The sequence below is a fragment of the Mchenga conophoros genome, linkage group LG17 (genome assembly GCF_057382185.1).
Source record: "Mchenga conophoros isolate Kocher_MC1m ecotype Shallow Benthic linkage group LG17, M_conophoros_male_GT1.1, whole genome shotgun sequence".
NCBI classification, from domain to species: Eukaryota; Metazoa; Chordata; class Actinopteri; order Cichliformes; family Cichlidae; genus Mchenga; species Mchenga conophoros.
In genome coordinates this window covers 7,251,538-7,271,043 of record NC_140542.1, presented here as the reverse complement: position 1 = coordinate 7,271,043, position 19,506 = coordinate 7,251,538, and the positions used below count along the sequence as shown (strand labels likewise).

Here is a 19,506-nt window from a genome sequence, read left to right as displayed (position 1 = left end):
TGGTCAAATTTAAACACTGAGTGAGAATACAAATCTTCCCTACAGTTCATCATCCACTGTATGAAACAAGCAGTTTCTATTGTGTGAGAACGAAGTTACACCTGCAATACTCATAGAAAAAGATGTATGATTATTTGCAGGGTAACGCTTGCGACATAGCCAGTTTCGACCCATTGCTGTTTGCCTTTTGCTTCACAGTGTTTGATCAACATACAGTGGGGCAAAAAAGTATTTAGTCAGCCACCGATTGTGCAAGTTCCCCCACTTAAAATGATGACAGAGGTCAGTAATTTGCACCAGAGCTACACTTCAACTGTGAGAGACAGAATGTGAAAAAAAATCCATGAATTCACATGGTAGGATTTGTAAAGAATTTATTCGTAAATCAGGGTGGAAAATAAGTATTTGGTCACCTCAAACAAGGAAAATCTCTGGCTCTCACAGACCTGTAACGTCTTCTGTAAGAAGCTTTTCTGTCCCCCACTCGTTACCTGTATGAATGGCACCTGTTTGAACTCATCATCTGTATAAAAGACACCTGTCCACAGCCTCAAACAGTCAGACTCCAAACTCCGCCATGGCCAAGACCAAAGAGCTTTCGAAGGACACCAGGAAAAGTATTGTAGACCTGCACCAGACTGGGAAGAGTGAATCTACAATAGGCAAGCAGCTTGGTGTGAAAAAAATCAACTGTGGGAGCAATCATCAGAAAATGGAAGACATACAAGACCACTGATAATCTCCCTCGATCTGGGGCTCCACGCAAGATCTCATCCCGTGGGGTCAAAATGATCATGAGAACGGTGAGCAAAGATCCCAGAACCACACAGGGGGACCTGGTGAATGACCTGCAGAGAGCTGGGACCAAAGTAACAAAGGTCACCATCAGTAACACACTACAACGGCAGGGAATCAAATCCCGCAGTGCCAGACGTGTTCCGCTGCTGAAGCCAGTGCATGTCCAGGCCCGTCTGAAGTTTGCCAGAGAGCACATGGATGATACAGCAGAGGATTGGGAGAATGTCATGTGGTCAGATGAAACCAAAGTAGAACTTTTTGGTATAAACTCAACTCGTCGTGTTTGGAGGAAGAAGAATACTGAGTTGCATCCCAAGAACACCATACCTACTGTGAAGCATGGGGGTGGAAACATCATGCTATGGGGCTGTTTTTCTGCCAAGGGGACAGGACGACTGATCCGTGTTAAGGACAGAATGAATGGGGCCATGTATCGTGAGATTTTGAGCCAAAACCTCCTTCCATCAGTGAGAACTTTGAAGATGAAACGAGGCTGGGTCTTCCAACATGACAATGATCCAAAACACACCGCCCGGGCAACAAAGGAGTGGCTCCGTAAGAAGCATTTGAAAGTCCTGGAGTGGCCTAGCCAGTCTCCAGACCTCAACCCCATAGAAAATCTGTGGCGGGAGTTGAAAGTCCGTGTTGCTCGGCGACAGCCCCAAAACATCACTGCTCTCGAGAAGATCTGCATGGAGGAATGGGCCAAAATACCAGCTACTGTGTGTGCAAACCTGGTAAAGACCTATAGTAAACGTTTGACCTCTGTTATTGCCAACAAAGGTTATGTTACAAAGTATTGAGTTGTATTTTTGTTATTGACCAAATACTTATTTTCCACCCTGATTTACGAATAAATTCTTTACAAATCCTACCATGTGGATTCATGGATTTTTTTTTTTCCACATTCTGTCTCTCACAGTTGAAGTGTACCTCTGGTGCAAATTACTGACCTCTGTCATCATTTTAGGTGGGGGAACTTGCACAATCGGTGGCTGACTAAATACTTTTTTGCCCCACTGTAAGTAGAACAAAGTTTACCATCAGATCTGTCAAAACAGAAGGTTGTCCTTAAGTACAGAAGTACTGTGCAAATTCTTCATATTGTGCTGAGAAATGGAAAATAGGTGCAACAATTTATAGAAACATGTGCAAACGTAAACATAAATACAGCACTGCTACAATAATGTTGAGGTTCAGTCTATGTGGAGGCAAATCCATGACTGATAGTATTCCATTGTGTCTTCTTCTATCTAGGTATGCTTTCACTGAATTGTGTTTGGGATCAGACTACAAAAACAGAGGCTCCATATGTTTTGCATATGGCTGTGGGCTCACTGTTGCACCTCTCTCCTGATCTTTTCTGTAAATACTGATGATGATTTGAACTACAAATCTCAGACTTGGATTAATTGCTCAGTCATACCTGTTGCCACTGATTTTCAGTCCTTTTCTTGTGTAATTTGGCATACCTCAGCCTTTTCTCCCCATTTCCATTGGTTACTGAGACCAATTCTGATTATTATTGTACTTTATTGAGCCCCGTGGGGAAATTGCTCTCTGCATTTAACCCATTCACTCAGTGAAGCAGTGGGCAGCCATTGGGCGCCCGGGGAGCAGTGTGTAGGGACGGTACCTTGCTCAGGGGTACCTCAGGGTAGCTGTTAAGGGGAATCGAACCCCCGACCTTCCGATCATGGGGCAACCACTCTACCTACTGAGCTATCCCTGCCCCATGATGAGGCTTCAGTGAACAGTAGATGGATCAATTGAAGGTTAATCATTTCTCTGGTGCTGTGTCTGGATTTTTTTCCCCCCGTTTCTTAAAAATATGACTTTCAGATACTGTTCATCTGCTGTAGTCTGTTTTTTCAGGACTGACATATCTTCTTTTGTCCTCCACTTGCCCAATTTCCTTTAAGGACATTGCACACCATGCTGAGATATTCCAAGTTTTCAACAATTAGCTATTTCAGAATTATATTGTTGGTGCATACATACTATTTAAAGCCTGTCAAACTGTTTTATTATTGGGATTTTTCATAGACTCAACAAAACAAAAATGGAACAAATTGGATTTTTCCAACAAGCTGCTAGTTTTTTGCTGTGTTGTCTGTTATGTGCAAACACAACAATGGGTCATCTCTTGAGTTAGGTACCTTCTTATACGTAAACTGTTCACGTCCGTGTTAACGGACATGAACAGCATTGACTAATGCTATATATAAAAAAAAGAGCGGTAACACTTTTGTACACTACGATATACATTTATAAAATGCATATTAACAGTTGCAGGGAAAAAAAGTTTCCGACTATAACATTAGAACACAAATTTGAACCCAATTAATTTCATTGAGAAAAACAAACCAGTATTACAAGAAATATGAACTTCTGGGATTAGCAGTAAATATCAATGTGTGAGTGGGTTCCTGGTTTTAAAGAACAGGGATCTGTTCTTCATAAGAAATGTTTCCAGAAGTGTATCAAGGGATGAACAAAAGTATGTGAGGAAAAAGAATTAATGATGTTAATCAGACTGTTACAAAAACAATTGCTAAAGAGTTTGCAACCCACAAATCACACAGATTGCATGCAAGTGAAGGATTTCCATTATTGTAACTAGCAACACGCAAAAAAAGAAACTAAATCTCTTGTAAAACACACATAACGGAGAAGTCGTTTGGCAAAGCCACTGTCCAACTGCAAGCAGCTGAATGACACCAAACCCCTATGTTGGGAAAAGAAGAGCAGACAGGGGCCTGAAACATTAAATGCATCTCACATGTCATGTGACATTTAGTGAGCTGGCTCTACTGTTTCAGTAGAGAAAGTCAAAGGTCAAATAATGGCCTGAGAGATATAAATAGAAGGTCAACACTGTACTCGACTAGAAAGGCCAAGGGCAAATAAAGCTTAGACCCGAGTGCAATGCAAAGGAATGCATTTCATTGCCAACCCCCAAATCCCCAACCCCTCCATACCCTGTAAAGAGTATGGATGAATAACTGCACGGTTGTATAGTCTGCAAAGCTTGAATAAAAGTTAAGGCACAATTCTTGGTTACATTCAACAAACATCCACAGCATTTAAACTGCTGCAGTTCAGTGTGAACTAGGATCAGTTTTTGTCTTCTTCACAATTGGAATTGAAAATCTGCTTTTCACAACTGTTATCTGTGCCTAAAATCATTCTGATTCTTTATAAATATTCTTGAACTGCAAGACTATGTAACAAAATTAATGACTTCAGTGATGGCCACAATCAGCTAAACATGTACTTACAAGTGTCTCTAATTCCAGGAGACAATGTTGGAGCCAGAATGACATTCCTGTGTTTATGGAAAACTTGCTGATAATTCTCTAATGTCAAATTTAATGAATCCTTGACAGGAATTTTCAATATTGCTGTAAGAGATTTTTTTCAAATAATTAGTATTACTAATTTTCAAACACATTTATGTGAACAGAAGGACTTTTGTTCTTTTCCTTTAATTTTCTTATCTGTTCTGTCGAAACAAGATGGTAATGACATTCAGCAATATTAACATAAGTAAAATCCACCGTTACATGACAAGAGTGATAAAAAAAAAAATGAACATAAGAAAGTGTTGTGTCCCTAATAATGACATAACACTCTATTGTGACATGATAATAATGACATGATTTTCTAAATGTTAGAAATTAAACCCTTAATCTTCAATCCTTGATTCCATGTATCACAGTAATAACAAAGTAACAAAGACAAATTCAACACAGAGAAATAATAAAGATAATAACAATAATAATAAAACAACAGAAGGAAAAAGAAAACAACTTAAAACAGCAGGAAAATTGTTAACCGTCTCCATTATAACCAGATGTTACACAAAACTCATCGACTACCTACAAATTCAATATTACAGGCCAGGCAACAAGTCAGGCAGCTGAAATGATTAGGCACTCAGCCATTTCTCACAGTAAAAAAATACACATAATCATTAAAGCAGAGCTAGAACAACTTATGATAATTCACATTCATGATATAATGCCAGATATAGAACAAATCGCTCTTTAGTGCCCACATTTAAAACCTTGACGAATACATTTTAGCCAGAATATAAAGAGCTGTCCATTCAGGCTGGACTTTACATTCCGGGTAGTATGGTCTCCACACAGCTGTAGATCCAGTCCTGTTTTTCATTGATGGGTAGAACATGTTGGCACACCTACAGGAAATCATCAATATCCTGCATCATGCTTTTTACATGGAGTGAATAACTTAAATGTTAAAGTGTCTTTTTTCTTCTAATAAAATAATAATGATTATAAATTCATTATAATATTAGCAAAGCAGCATTGTTACCATGCCTACTTACCATTTTAGTCCTGGCTGGCACTTCTACAGCAAACACTGTCATGCCTCTGCTACTGCAGCAGTTCCTGCTCTGCTCGTTGTTCACATGCACAGTCACGCTCTGGTTTGTCTGCAATCAAAGCAGTCAGTGTGCAACTGATTATTACACAGAATAAAGCTAAACATTCTCATGATAATCAGGTGCACTCTTATAAAGTAGCTGCTTTGCTTCACTGGATCATTCTTTTAGAGTCGCTCTCGTTGCGATGAGAAAGGACACTGCTGCTGCATAACAATTACAAATGAATAGTGCGTCTCTATAGCAGTTGACTGTATTAAGACAGTAAGGTTTGGGTAGTGCTATCCACTGCAGATGTTTGGCAAATACAAGTATCAATCACATTGATGCTCTAAACGAACACCATTTTTATTTAAGGGATTATCTGTGACATTCTTATAATTCCTCCTACACAAATTTTGTACTCTACCTTGTTGGTAATGAGGGAGGAAATCCTGTGCTCCCCTTTGTAGGTGTAGATGAACACATTGTCGTGTCCCCTCAGTGCTTTGGCCCCTGTTCTAGCTGTGATGGACTTCTGGAGCGCCTGGTTCAGAAGCTTGGGCCCTGAATCCATGCTGAGGGGCTGGATGGATGGCTGAGTGCTTTCACAGTATACGTCTATCTGGAATGGACAGGCCTGGTGGAGCGGGAGGGAGGGTTTATGTAGTAAGTAGTCATGATGTGTGCCTGATATCAGGCTATTGCATGTATGCCAAGGATGTATGTTTATGTATTCTGACTAAAACCATATATGCAAACCTACCTCTACCAGCTCCAGCATACGGTTGTAACCCATAGCTTCCAGCGTGACCCACATGTCTGCAGGGTCTCCATCTTTCTCAGTGGCCTCCATCAGGTTCAGCTCCATGAATCCCTGTCGTGTCAGCTGGTTCTTTCTCATATCAAAGTTTTCTGTTACCACAAGGAGGTAGAAGACAGCTTTAATATCACCGTAATATCAATATAATACTGTAATAGCGCCTTCTCCTCCAATTAATTTCATATTAATTTCATAATTTTTACCTTTGCAGACGGCCCAGGCATCCTTGTCACACTTCTCTCCGCTGGTCCTGAGCTCAAAGAAATTGTACTCCTCCAGGCTGAGCAAACCATTGCCATCAAGGTCTATAATCTCAAAAATGTCAGACAGCACCTCCCTGTGGCAGAAACAGAGCAACACAGAAATATCAGCAGACCTGCAGGCAGCCAACTTCAACTTTTTCAGATGTCCTCACTCCTTCAGGTCCTGTGAGAAGAACAGAGGTAGCAAAGCACGGCACACTTTTATCCCAGTGTGGATCCACTGAGCTTTATAAACATTTTATAGATTAGTAAACACTGAAATTCTCACCAGTCAAACACTGTAAAACTGAGACAGCCTCACCTGAACTCCCTGGTCAGGTCTAGTTCTTCTGTGTCAGTCCTGTAGAACAACTCCACGGGTTTACCAGAAGGGCTCTTTCTGCTCCTTTTCTTTAACCTGCAGCCACTGGTGAAGGGAAGCAGGTGGTATGTCCCAGCATTCAGTTCCCCTTTCCAAATATACTTCTACAGAGATAGAAAAAAAGAGGTTGCACAGTAAACAGACAACACCAAAAATATCCTGGCATACAATATCATCACATTTCAGCTTCCCAAATGATTCCAGCTTTTATGATATCAGTGGATCTGGGTCTGGCTTTTATATCAATCAAGTCCCAATGGGACTTTAATAATACGGACCTGTTAAGACAGCCAAACTTACTTCTTTGTCTTTTGACTCAGTGAAACACACTAAATTTGTGTCTTCTTTAGTTTCACCAGCTGACATGACAAAAAGTGCTGTGTCCACTGTCATCCATGCTGAGGACTTGTCTGAAAATTAGAGCAAAACCACATGAATGCATAAAGATTTTACACAGGACTTTAACATTTTAGCTCTACAGACTATTTAATTCAGCACAGATTTTTACCCTACAAGCAATAAGGGAGGGTTCAAAGAAGATCAACTTACCCAAGATTTTCAACGTTTTTTTCTGATTGTACAAAATGAAATGGACCGATGAGATTTTACATTCCCCGAAGACTTTTTGCAGCCCACATTAATCCAGTCAGTCTACTGATTGAGCCAAAACAAATAAACTGATGTGCGCCTTCCTAATAAATGATCTTCCACTGAGCTGAAATTCAGTCTGACCTGATGCTACACGATGTAACAGATTTTTAAACAGCAAAAGGAAAGTAAATCTTCTTTGTGATTTCTATTCTACAATACTTTATGTTACAGCATCACAGGGAACATCTAAAACCACTCAGCTCAAACAGTGGTTCTCAAACACTGTTCAATAATGTACACCCCCTTTGAAATGTTTCTTCACCCAGTTAAAGTCGTCTGAAAAATAAAGTACAACCTCTTTCAGTTTTTATATATCGGGATAATAAAAATAACCTCACCAGCAGGTCTAAAAAATGAGGTAAATACAACCTCAGATGAACTACAAAACATGACATTATGTCGTTATCCCCTGCATTACTCCAAAGTACCATCGGGGTATTCCAGTGAGAGATTAAATATGGCCCTGTCCCTTTCTTATAGTAATATACACAACCCCAACTCAAAAGAAAAGAGACGGGACACTATGCAAATTCTAAATAAAAACAGAATTCAATGATTAGTAAATCCCATAAACCTATATTTCATTCACTGTAGAAATGTTTAAAGTGACAAAATGGACCATTTTAAGAAAAATATCAGCTCATTTTGAATTTGACAGCAGCAGCATGTCTCAAAAACGTTGTGACAGAGGAACAAAAGGCTAGAGAAGTAACCGGTCCTAAGTTGGAGGAACAACTAATTATGTTAACTGACAACAGGCCAGTAATATGACTGGGTATAAAAGAGCATCTTAGAGTTTCTCAGAAGAAAAGCTGGGCAGAAGTTCACGTCTACAAATAGTGGATGAATTTCAGGATAATGTTCCTCAACATAAAGTTGAAATGGTTTTGAATATCTCATAATCTGTCTTTCATAATATCATCAAAAGGTTAAGAGAATTAGAGATTAAGATCAGCATTCGATGTCTGTGAACTTCAGGCCCTCAAGTGGCACTGGTGTGGAAATCAGGAACCCTTTCAGAAATCACTGCGAACATAGTTCACTATGCCATCTACAAACACAGGCTAAACTGACACCATCGATGCTGAAAAGCAGATTTTAGAGCAACACATGCGCCCATCCTGACATCTTTTTCAGAGAAAGCATCGCATATTCCAGCAACAAAATGGTAATCCACAAACTGCTTCTATTACAACAGCACGGCTTCACAGTAGAAGAACCCGGGTGCGGAACTGGCCTGTCTGCAGTCCAGACTTTTCACCAAGTGAAAACATTTGGGGCATCATGAAAGAAAAAAATATTTCTACAAAAAGACTCAGGACTGTTGCACAGCTATAATCCTAAATCAGAGAAGATGGAACGACATCCTCTCCTAAAAGTCCAGCAGCTGCTCTGCTCAGTTCCCGCATGTTTACAGACTGTTGTTAAAAGAAGAGGTGATGCTACACAGCGGTAAACAGATGCCTGCTCCAGTTTTTTGAGATCAAATTCAAAATGAGACAATATTTTCTCTAAAAAGATACATTTCCTCTGTATCTGCAGTTTAAGTACCAACCAGGTCTGTGGCTGAGGCCGAGTGGTTGGATGGTTAGGTAGACGGTTGTCGTGTGGGGGATGTGGAGCTGGTACTGCAGAGCGCTGATACTCCCGTCGTCTTCCAAAAAGAAGCAGCCTTTCATAAAACTGTGATTCCAACCCTAGAAAAATGGAAAATATTCCTGTTCTGACTCAGACATTAATATAATATTGAGGAAACAGTGAGGAATAACAGTTGTTACAGTTGCATAAATACTATGTGTACAGTTTTCCTTAGTTACTTGTATGCTATTAAGTTTTACTACGTGTGACCCCATCTTAGATCTCAACACAATCTGGACACAGTTTTCCTGGTTGACAACAAAACACATTAATTCAGCAGAAACCAAAACTAATGTGCAGCTCCTGTTTAACAGGAGGACTGATCTCGTGATAGGGACAAAGTGAATAAAGCAGTCAGTCATAACAGTTAAGCAGCTCGCTTGATTAACAGAAAGTGCCATTGAGATAATTACGACTCCTATCTTCATGGGGGCATATCCATTATTACCCAGCTAATGTCAGCTCGGCAGCATGAAAACACACGTTATACACGCGCTGATCCAGAGGAGGGCAGCAGAGTCCCACTGCCTTTCTGCCGCAGCCTCAACTAAATCTTCCTCTAGGACTTGATATGGCAAATTGGAGTCCATTTAACTTTGATAAATACAGACTTTTCAATCTTGGGCCAGCGGTCATTCAAAACTATCAAGAGGCTACTTTGGCAAAATTTATGAATCCTAATATTTCTCTCCTTTTGAAATCCTGTTGTTCTTATTTCTGGCAGCACAACCGAAATGAGGTCATAATTTGAAATTGAACAGGAACATCAGCGCGAGGAAGTTTTCATTCCACTCATTGGAGACACATTAAATGAAAACACAGTTGGTGTGGACACACGGTAAGAGGGCATTGAGGGCCAACCGCGTCTGGAATAGGCTATATATCCTTTTAGTGGACAAATAAATCACCAAGTTAAACAAAGAAAGTACCATAAAGACGGAGCATGTCACTCCTTTAGAGAAAAGCTATTTTCTCAAAGTATTTATCTTGGGCTGAGAGGCATAAAAGATCAAACCATAACACTTCAGAGGTTTGTCCAGACAATATTAAATGAGGGGAAATGCCACAGGCTCCCATCCACTGCTTAAAGACATCAGAATTAATGCCCCCATAGAGAGAGGGTCAGCCTGCAGACTAATACAGGCGCTGTCACCTGCTCCGGCCACAGGTCTGATTTACTGTTTCACACAGGGTCACAGGACACCGAACCAGCCACAAACACAACCACACACACATACACACACGAGCATTTAAACCGCAGCCTTCTCATTTTGTTACACTTGTAACCTGTACATAAACACAAACACTCAGAATAAGTAAGAATAATCCTTACTGGCTGGGTTTCTATTCATGAAGACATATTTGCATCCCACACACACATCCACACACACATTCACACAGTTACAAAAACACATCCTACCCTCCACCCACCACCTCCCAGTCATCAGCCTGTGGCAATATAAAAGCCAATATGGCGAGCAGAACTTCCCCTCAGAGGTAATCTCTGGACAACCATTCTTTTACCTCGAGGTTGTCTGGCCCTTTCCAATCTCAACACCGCGCTCGCACCTGAGAGATGGAGCAGGGGGTTGTTAGTTTTATTTATATATTTACTCCCCACCCCCACCGCCCCTTTTGCTGTAAAGCAAACCAGCTGAGGTTAAGCCAGAAAGAGTGAAAACAAAGAGTGTGAGATCAATACAGTGTATATCTGTCTGCCCTGGGCTAAATTTGCCCATCAAAAATACTGCATGACACCAGGCAACGCTGTAGAGCTTCTTATAATGGGGTCCCTCGCACAAGGGCCCCACGTACTTAATATTTCCAGTTTGGTCTGTGATTCAAACTTAACAGCAATGCATAAACTCCAAATCATCTACAGATATTGTTCATTTTCTCATTAAATTAAGTTTTCTCTAATCAAATGCTGGTAAAATGTGGTTTTAAAACAGTGATATCAATGGATGGACTCTTATTTAAAGCACAAACTGATTGATGATGACTTTCATTATCACTTAATTATTTCATTTCGTTAAATTAAACACAAATGTACACTCTTCTCTGGTTCCAAGTGTACAAGCCAGTGTAATAGACTGAGAGGCTCTGGGAAAAACTGACAGGTTAACCAATAATGAAGTTATTCATTAGATGTAGCTATGAAGTCAAAACGACTGAAGGGGGTTACCTGTAAACCTGAAGGCTCTGGGAATTTGTTGGCTTTAGTGCTGCTGGATGTCATCGTGATTGAGCTTGACAGAGACGAACGTCTGCTGCGAGCTGAAGAAGGCCGGGAGGATGAGCGGTTGTCTGCAACACACACACAGGCCAGACACGTAAAAATTCTCATGGACACACACACACACACACACACACACACACACACACACACACACACACACACACACCATCTTTTACTGACAAATAAATTAGGCCAGCCTGTGCCTTCCCTAATTCTTATCCAAAATCTATTTCCAAGTTCAAGCGAACATGGCTACCTTGCATTTGGCTTCTGGCAAAGTGTGGTCTTGAGTTCAAGCTCAGTTGAATTAATTACAGACCCATTTGAAAGCACAAGTGGTGTAACGGCTCCTTTTCAAATCTATTTCTCTCGCAACTTTTTTTTTTTCCTCGAAGACTAATTGAAGCTCGAAAATGTCAATTTGCTAATGAGTGGTCTGATTGTTTTGAAGTCTGGGAAATGGAGATGCGAAGGAATGAGACGGACTTATGAGCAAATTACCGTAGCAAAGAAATAAACAGACCCACTGTCATTGGGTTTATCACAGATCTATTTTGCTGGGACTATTCTAGGCGGTCTACAGATGCATTAAAACGTAACCCCCCCAACAAAAGCTTCCATGTGAGCGCACATTGAATGTTGGGGTAGTTTTTTCTTCAGCAGAATGAACAGATAATCATCTCTCAGCAGTTCTTGGTAAAGAGAAAAAAAATATGTCAAAATTACCCATGTCTGATATGATTAAAATGTATATCTTGGGGCAGTTCTGGTTTCTACTGACAAATCTAAGACCAAATGAGCAGTCCAAATTGTTTTCGAGCTGGAAGAATAACCCATTCAACATGTGCGATCACGTAGCATCTTGTGTCAGAGCCTTGTTAAAATGTAACGCGTATAAATCAATACATGGGAGAGGCGCAATAATGTGATAATCCCGACTACTATCTGGAAGCTCATTTGTTTTTGCAGCAGTGGTGGACTGGGCCTCCTCTCTAATCCCTCATCATCTCCCCAGTGAGAAGTGGTGGAATCCTCCAAATCAATAACATGAACATGGACTGACCACTTAAATCAACCCCATCTATCTTCCCACTGTGAGCCTGTCCTTGGCTCGCTCATCCTGGACCTCGGTTCTTTTCGACACAGTGCTTCTAAAGTGAAAAAGTGAGCGTTTAACATCCACTTAATAAAAAAAAAAAAGTGGCTGGAGAAGCACACATTTCTCATGTTTGTAAGAAATAGTAGTTTAGCAAGTTGGAAATTACCAACTTCGAAAAAAAGAAAAGAAAAGAAAAATAATCACGTGGGATTTCAAAAGTGATTGAACGCCTGGAGTTTTCCTCAGAGTTGACAGAGCCAATGTCAATCTCTTAATGGCAGAAATGATTACTCAAATCAAAACACTTTACAGTCTCCTCCCTCCAAACAGGCCACCTTAATTGTGTGGCTATTATGATGTATGGACTGTCTTAATGAGGTGATTTGTCATGGAGTGAGTGAAAAATCGATCAGTAACCGAGCAAATGGGAAATCTGTGTGTATGGGTGTGCATCCAAATATATGAAAATTTTGCACAAAACTGTTGTATAGTTGATGTTGTTTTTTTAACCAAAATTTTGATATCCCTTTTTTCTTTTAGCTCTCGCTAGAAGGTCGAATCCTGCACCTTTCTTTGGCGTCGTGTCCGCCCGCTGAGTTGCTGATGATGCTGATGACACGGAGCTCTTTGGCGGGCTGTATGATTGACTGCCAAAGTTCAGTCTCTTCAGCTTGGCATCAGCCTCAAGTCTCTCCAAAGCAGCTGTTTGACACTGCTCTACTGTAGACGCAAACAATCTGCAGAACTGACAGCAGCAGGAAAGCAAGAGTAAGAGGATGATGCATGAGCGATACTTTGAAGCAACAAGCAGCGGGATGAATGTTTACAGTCTGGTGTTAGGCAATGTTAAGAATGAGTAGAAGACGTATTAAATAAACATGAATGTGGAACAAATATGAGGAAGAATTAGAATTTCGTGTTACTCATTAATGTTCTGAGTAAATGGCATATTAAGATATAGTGTATCCATAACAAAAGTCCAGTATAAGCAAGCAATAAGAATAATGACGGAAGACTGAAAATTCAGTATAAACCTGATAACTTCAATGTTTCTTTAAGGCTGCACGACTGCACTGTACAGTATGTGTGTACAATCTGTGATACAGGAAACAGGGACAAGGGCTTTTAAGATAAGCTGTTTATAAAGTATAATTACATAAAAATCAGCAAAAGTCATTTCATATGTCTACACTTACTTCTGCGTAGTGCAGTTTGCCATCCTTGTTGATGTCAGCCAGTGAGAAGATAGCATTCACCTCCTCTTTTGTCATTTTCTCTCCTCTCTAGAAGAGCAAGAAAATATGCTTCAGTTCGTTTGCCATGTGATTTGCTAGTAAGATATTTGAGGTAACGAGTAGCTGAACAGTTGTACCTAATGTCTTGATGCATCCTCAACCATCCAGGTAAGTAAATCCCAAAAGGTTGATTCTGTTCAGTCTCTAGAAGTCACTTGGATGAGTGACGAAACATTTCTCCCACTGAAAACGCTAATTCCAGATGAACAGAATCAACCTTTTGGGAGTTGTACCTAATGAAGTGGCCAGTTAACTCAAAAATGACATCTATAACAAACTTATATAACCATATACCATACCATATTCACTTTATAACTAAAGTATAACCACTTGATGAAAATCTAATCCAAAGTGTTAGGCTACTCACAGTGATTAAGGCCTTCTCCAGTTCACTGTGTGTGATGTAGCCGTCACCGTTCACATCCATCTTTTTAAAAACTCTCATCAGCTCACTCTCCTCAGTTTTCTCCTCATGCTTGAGAATCTCACAAAAGTCATCAAAGTTCAGCTTAGATGTTGTAGCAGTCCAGTATTTATTAAGAGTGGCACTGGATGGATTTCTACCAGCTTGTTGAAGAACTGAATGGAGGAATAGGAAACAAATGTTTACACAAATAAATAAATAAATAAATGAAACCCCCTGTATCCACATTGTCCTGATGGTAATCAGGACAAGGAAATCATTCAGATGAATAGAACCGACAGTATTTTACAGTGAGATATGCAACCTTTTACCTCAAAAAATTTGATGCCGACTCAACTTCAATAGAAATTATAATTAAATTCAACACTTAAGGTGAAGTTTATTTTCAAATTTGGCCATCCTTCCAAATAGGATGAGCAGATGTCCTTCTTTAAGTGTCCTTCTGCAGCATCCGGTCCCGTACCAGCAGACTGAGAGACAGCTTTTTCCATCAGGCCATCAGACTGCTGAACACGTCATAGACACCTCAGCTTCACTACTGGAACTTTAACATTATGCACTCCACACTGTATATAAATGCCACTTGTTTTGCACATATTCAACTCTGTATATTTTATATATTTTATTATTATTATTATTATTATTTTATTTTTTTACTATTTAATTTGTAAAAATGTGTATACACACACACACACACACACACACACACGTAGGAAAATATTTAGTATACACATCCAGAAATGCATACACTATTATATATTGTACATATATTTATTAGTTTCAGGTTGGCCATTCTTGTATTTTGCTCGTTTGTGTTGTTGTGTTTGCACATCTCTGTTGCTTGTGGGGCTCGCACACAAGAATTTCACTCGCATGTGCTGTGCCAGTGTGCCTGCACATGTGATGTGACAATAAAAGTGATTTGATTTGATTTGATTTGATTTAAGTGGAAATGCCACAGCATTTCTGTTCCCTGACCCCCTGTCCCATATTTTAACTGGTTCTACAGGACATGCACTTTTCTCCATACTGGATTTTACCAAATGCACATGAATGGAGGGTTTTTTGTTTTTTTTTTATAGTCAGAAGGTTAGCCAGTATAATGCCATACTCATCAAAGAGTTACAAGTTTCAATTCACCAAAAATAAAAACATTTAAAAAAAAAATCACAGCTTTGGTTGAATTTTCAGTTTGAACAGATGGAGAAATATGGTGTGAAGTCACAGAGAATATGTGTGTCATAATTGGTAATTATTGCTAAAAACTGGGCAGCACGGTGGCACAGTGGATAGCACCTGAATTCAATTCCACCATTAGGCCAGAGTCTTTCTGTGTGGCATTTGCATGATCTCCTGTTGTTTACATGGGATCTCTCCGGTTACTAAGACTTCCTCCCACAGTCCACAGACATGCAGTACCCTGCCTCTTGCCCTAAGACAGCTCGGATAGGCTTCAGCCCCCCCACCCCCCGCGACAGAAGAAATAAGTGTGCCAGTTTAAGGAGGCTTATAGATGCTTCCCTAATAAAATATTAGAGTGTGTATAAAGACTGTTGAATGAGGCTATAAGAGCAAATTTTAACTTTTACTTAAGAGAACTGCAAACACAATTGGCCTTTACATGGCAAACACCAATCCTGGATTTTTATCTTTAAATTAGCGATGAAAAACCTCCCGTCATTGTTAATGTTTGCCCCACATTTAGGTTGTTGGGATCTGGTCACCCTGGTCTCAGAGTTTGGGGGAAATTCCCATTTTCTACTTTCAATCATTTCTTTTCATAGTATAAGTATAGAACACAGAGAAAAGTGGCCCATTATAGTGAAACTCAGCGATAAAAACTTGTTACTTACTACACATCACAATCACAATGAACTGCTTACAAAGGTTTATTTGTTGCTAGCTAACAATCAGTGAGTTGTCTTCGCTTACCACGGCATAAGTGCTGTTTCGAAGTGATATTTGTCAAACTAGATCTGAACACAGCCAGGTACGCGGCTCTGCACTGCATGTAGAAAGCCTCATCCTCTTCAGAAGGACGGGGTGACTCCTGAAAAGACATCTTCCGAAGAACAGATCGACCTGCTTACCCTTAGCTAAGTCTCGCCAGCTTAGAAAAAAACGGTAGCCGGATATGGCAGCTTTTACCTCATTATCAAGCTGTGACCGTCATGTTTAACCAGCTAAATGCAGTGTATTGAATAAGATTAGAATGAAACAATGACACTTATCGTCACACATCATACTGGTACATCTAGGCTGTTGCTATGTAAACAAAAAAAATCCAACGGTACGCATGAAAACGGACACGGAAGAAACACAAGTTCAACGTTCCGGTTGCTTTTAAAACGGACGTGAAGCGGTGCTTGCCCTGCCGAGGTGATTAAAAACAATATGTATGATAAAAAAAACATCGCATTTAAAACGTTGTTTGAGTCTTTGTTTTTAGGAAAATGTATTTTAGGAAGTTCGTATATAGCAAAACATAAAAACTACAAATGCGATCGCATAGTAAGCTGTTCCTGAAGGCTTTAAACTTAAAAAGACAAAAAAAAAGGATAAAGTATTCTTCCGTGAAAATTTGGTAGCTCTTTATTACTTTAGGTCGTTCATTTATGATTTTTTCCATATCATCTATGTTAACATCAAAGAATATGTACATAACAACAATTCAGGCTGTGAACACTCATTAAAGTAATATCACCTGTTTAAGTAAGTGTGGGCAATGCAGCCCTACATGAACTACACCAATAGTTTTTTGCTGCATTATAGTTAACTTAAGTTGCAACAAGTTTAAAAAACAAAAACAAAGATAGTTTAGAGGTTTTAAATATACTTGTAATTTACATTCACATTTTTCACAAGACCTTTTCACATATATAGAAGTTCTTAAAGGTCTGCTGATAATGTATTCACAGCTACAGTCCCCCATTCTCAGAGGTCAAATAAGTTGACAAACAATCATAATTTTAAATATAAGTATTCTTTCAGTACTTAAATGAAAATCCTTTCCTCTCAGTGAGTGCCTGAAGTTTAGACATTACCAGAGAGGGTTCTTCATTTGCTGCTTTTCAGTGGGTGTCTCTGCATTCATTTTCATAACCTGACAATTTAGAATGTACAATTGAAAAGTTGCTCTATTGGCTGGGTGAATACTTCAGGCAGCAAAAACCCAAGAAAGAGGAGCCAAAATGGAAGGACAGGCCCCTGCACGGTATGTACCTCTGGCAGATAGAGGAGGTTGTTGACATGCACAAATCCTGCCATCCTACTAGTGGCTGGACTGAAAGACAGGATAGAAACAAGCTTTAAATGCAAGATCCATAGAGACAGGGTGCAGGTGCAGACTGTGTAAAGATGCCCCTGAGACAATCCAGCACATAACAGCAGGGTGCAAGATGCTAGGAGGCAGGGGAAACATGGAACGCTATAATCAAGCTGATTTCAAATACAGATAGCTTTTCACATTCAATTTAAATATGATGCTCAAAGAGATGCCAACGAGGAAGCCCATCATTAAACTGCAAAAACAAAATAAACCTATTAGAGAAAAAGGAAAAACTTCAGGAGTGGCCAAATCCACAATCTGCTGCATTCTTGAAAGGAATGAATGTTATGACAAACTATGACACAACACCATAAAGCCTGAAAGAGCACAGTAGACAACTTAAGTGGATGATGACAGAATTATTTCCATGGTTAAGAAAATCAACTTCACAACATTTAACCAACTCATAAATACTATCAAGGAGGCAAAAGACACCTTTGTGAATGGAGATACAAAGAGTAGAAAAGAGAGTTCATGATCTGATGCATACCACATCATTGAATGACAGAACATCATCAGTATGTGTTAAGTCTAATTGTTGAATGTTGCCATTGTGTTTCTTAAATTTGTATAGTCTTAGTTTAAGCAGTAGGATCAAAGCCATTCCTTTGATCCTGACCACCTCTCCAGCCACTCTGTGCTGGGGGAGGTTTTATTGTAGATACATCCTATCTGAAAGATCTGTTTCTTCTGATGTAAGCTTCCTGGGTTTATGACCCTTTGATCAGCACACACACACACACACACACACACACACACACACACACACACACACACACACTTACATACAGTCCTTGTCTTTGTAACCAAAGGGGAGGTGTTTTGTAAACTATTGTTTGAAGTTTGTCAATAAAAAGGCAGCGAGAGGAGGCCACCATTTGGGGTTCTTTGTCGTGCTGGACACAGATGAGGGCTTCCCTTGCGCAAGCGATCGAACGTTGTTGCCTTGCTTTTCTTTCATGGGAATAAGTCTTAGAGACAGCGGGGTCTGAGTTTAGACCCAACAGTATGTTTACCTCTGGTGTGACTGCTGATAACAGGATGAAGTATACAGGACTGTACGCTCTGTTCAGATTCTGCTAAATGCTGCGAAACTGATCAGACAGCGCGTCACAGTGAAAATGGATAATGACCCAAAGCATGAGCAACACAAGAGCTCTCAAGACAAAGAAATGGGTTATTCCAAAAGCGGCCAAGACTGTCACCTGATCTCAACCCAACAGAGTGTGCTTTTCAGTTATTAAATACAAGACTGAATTCAGAGAGACCCACAAACAAGAAGTAACTGACGTTTGCTCCAGTAAAGGCAAGGAGAGAATATCAAAGCAGGAAACAGCATTTGGGTTCATGGGTTCCAGATGTCAGGCAGTCAAAACAATCTTTATTTTTTAAATTATGTTACTTTGTCCAGTCATGATTGAGCTTCTAACAATTGTGAACTATGTATAAAAATGTCTGTAAACAGTTTCTGCAAAAGTTTTGTTAAACCCCCTAAATTAAAGCTGAAAGTCTACACTTCAATCACATATTGATTAATACAGTTTTTTTTTTTAAACTTATGGACCAAATTATAATGAACAATTCTTTCCTGAGAAAGAGAGAAATAGATTTCAGCTTCTTTCATTGTACAAAACCTGCCATCCTTGACTGGGACTGCAAGTTCTTAAGCCGATGTGTTGACAATGGTCCACGCATTGCTCTGCAGAGACACCAACAATACTCACAGGTGTCTCTGCAGAGACACTTTAAGCATGAAGTATGCGCGCAAAATTCTCATCAGCCCATTAGCCCACATTTTGTTAATTCTGTCCAGACAAATGTAGGGGTTCCTCCGATTGTATCAAAGATAGCACCAATATAGGTCTCCTTTTTTAACACATAGACAGAGCCATCTTAGAAGGTCTGTTTTGGACTGAGGAGTGTATAATCTGGGTGTAGAATGATTGGAATCACTGCCTGCACGTACAAGATACACAGTGGGGCAAAAAGGTATTTAGTCAGCCACCGATTGTGCAAGTTCCCCCACTTAAAATGATGACAGAGGTCAGTAATTTGCACCAGAGGTACACTTCAACTGTGAGAGACAGAATGTGAAAAAAAATCCATGAATCCACATGGTAAGATTTGTAAAGAATTTATTCGTAAATCAGGGTGGAAAATAAGTATTTGGTCACCTCAAACAAGGGAAATCTCTGGC

The 19,506-nt window shown here is 39.8% G+C and overlaps 1 protein-coding gene across 1 annotated transcript; it reads right to left on the bottom strand.

Annotated features, from left to right (window-relative positions):
• Positions 1-4,267: 4,267 nt before the first annotated feature.
• efcab7 (EF-hand calcium binding domain 7) lies at positions 4,268-16,354 on the bottom strand. Its single transcript, XM_085252391.1, has 13 exons — positions 15,914-16,354; positions 13,925-14,136; positions 13,459-13,545; positions 12,830-13,007; positions 11,110-11,231; positions 8,842-8,983; positions 6,936-7,045; positions 6,576-6,739; positions 6,215-6,348; positions 5,955-6,103; positions 5,619-5,828; positions 5,153-5,260; positions 4,268-5,002 (listed from the first exon to the last, which is right to left on the bottom strand). The coding sequence occupies exons 1-13, from the start codon at positions 16,041-16,043 to the stop codon at positions 4,922-4,924; spliced, it is 1,827 nt and encodes a 608-aa protein (XP_085108517.1). The 5' UTR covers positions 16,044-16,354; the 3' UTR covers positions 4,268-4,921.
• Positions 16,355-19,506: the final 3,152 nt, after the last annotated feature.

Coding starts and splice junctions, on each gene's coding strand:
- efcab7 (XM_085252391.1), bottom strand. CDS start 16,043: ATGTCTTTTCAGGAGTCACCCCGTCCTTCTGAAGAGGATGAGGCTTTC. Junction 7,046..8,841: donor CGGCCTCAGCCACAGACCTG/GTTGGTACTTAA, acceptor TCTAATTTTCAG/ACAAGTCCTCAGCATGGATG. Junction 5,829..5,954: donor GTATGCTGGAGCTGGTAGAG/GTAGGTTTGCAT, acceptor CCGCTCCACCAG/GCCTGTCCATTCCAGATAGA.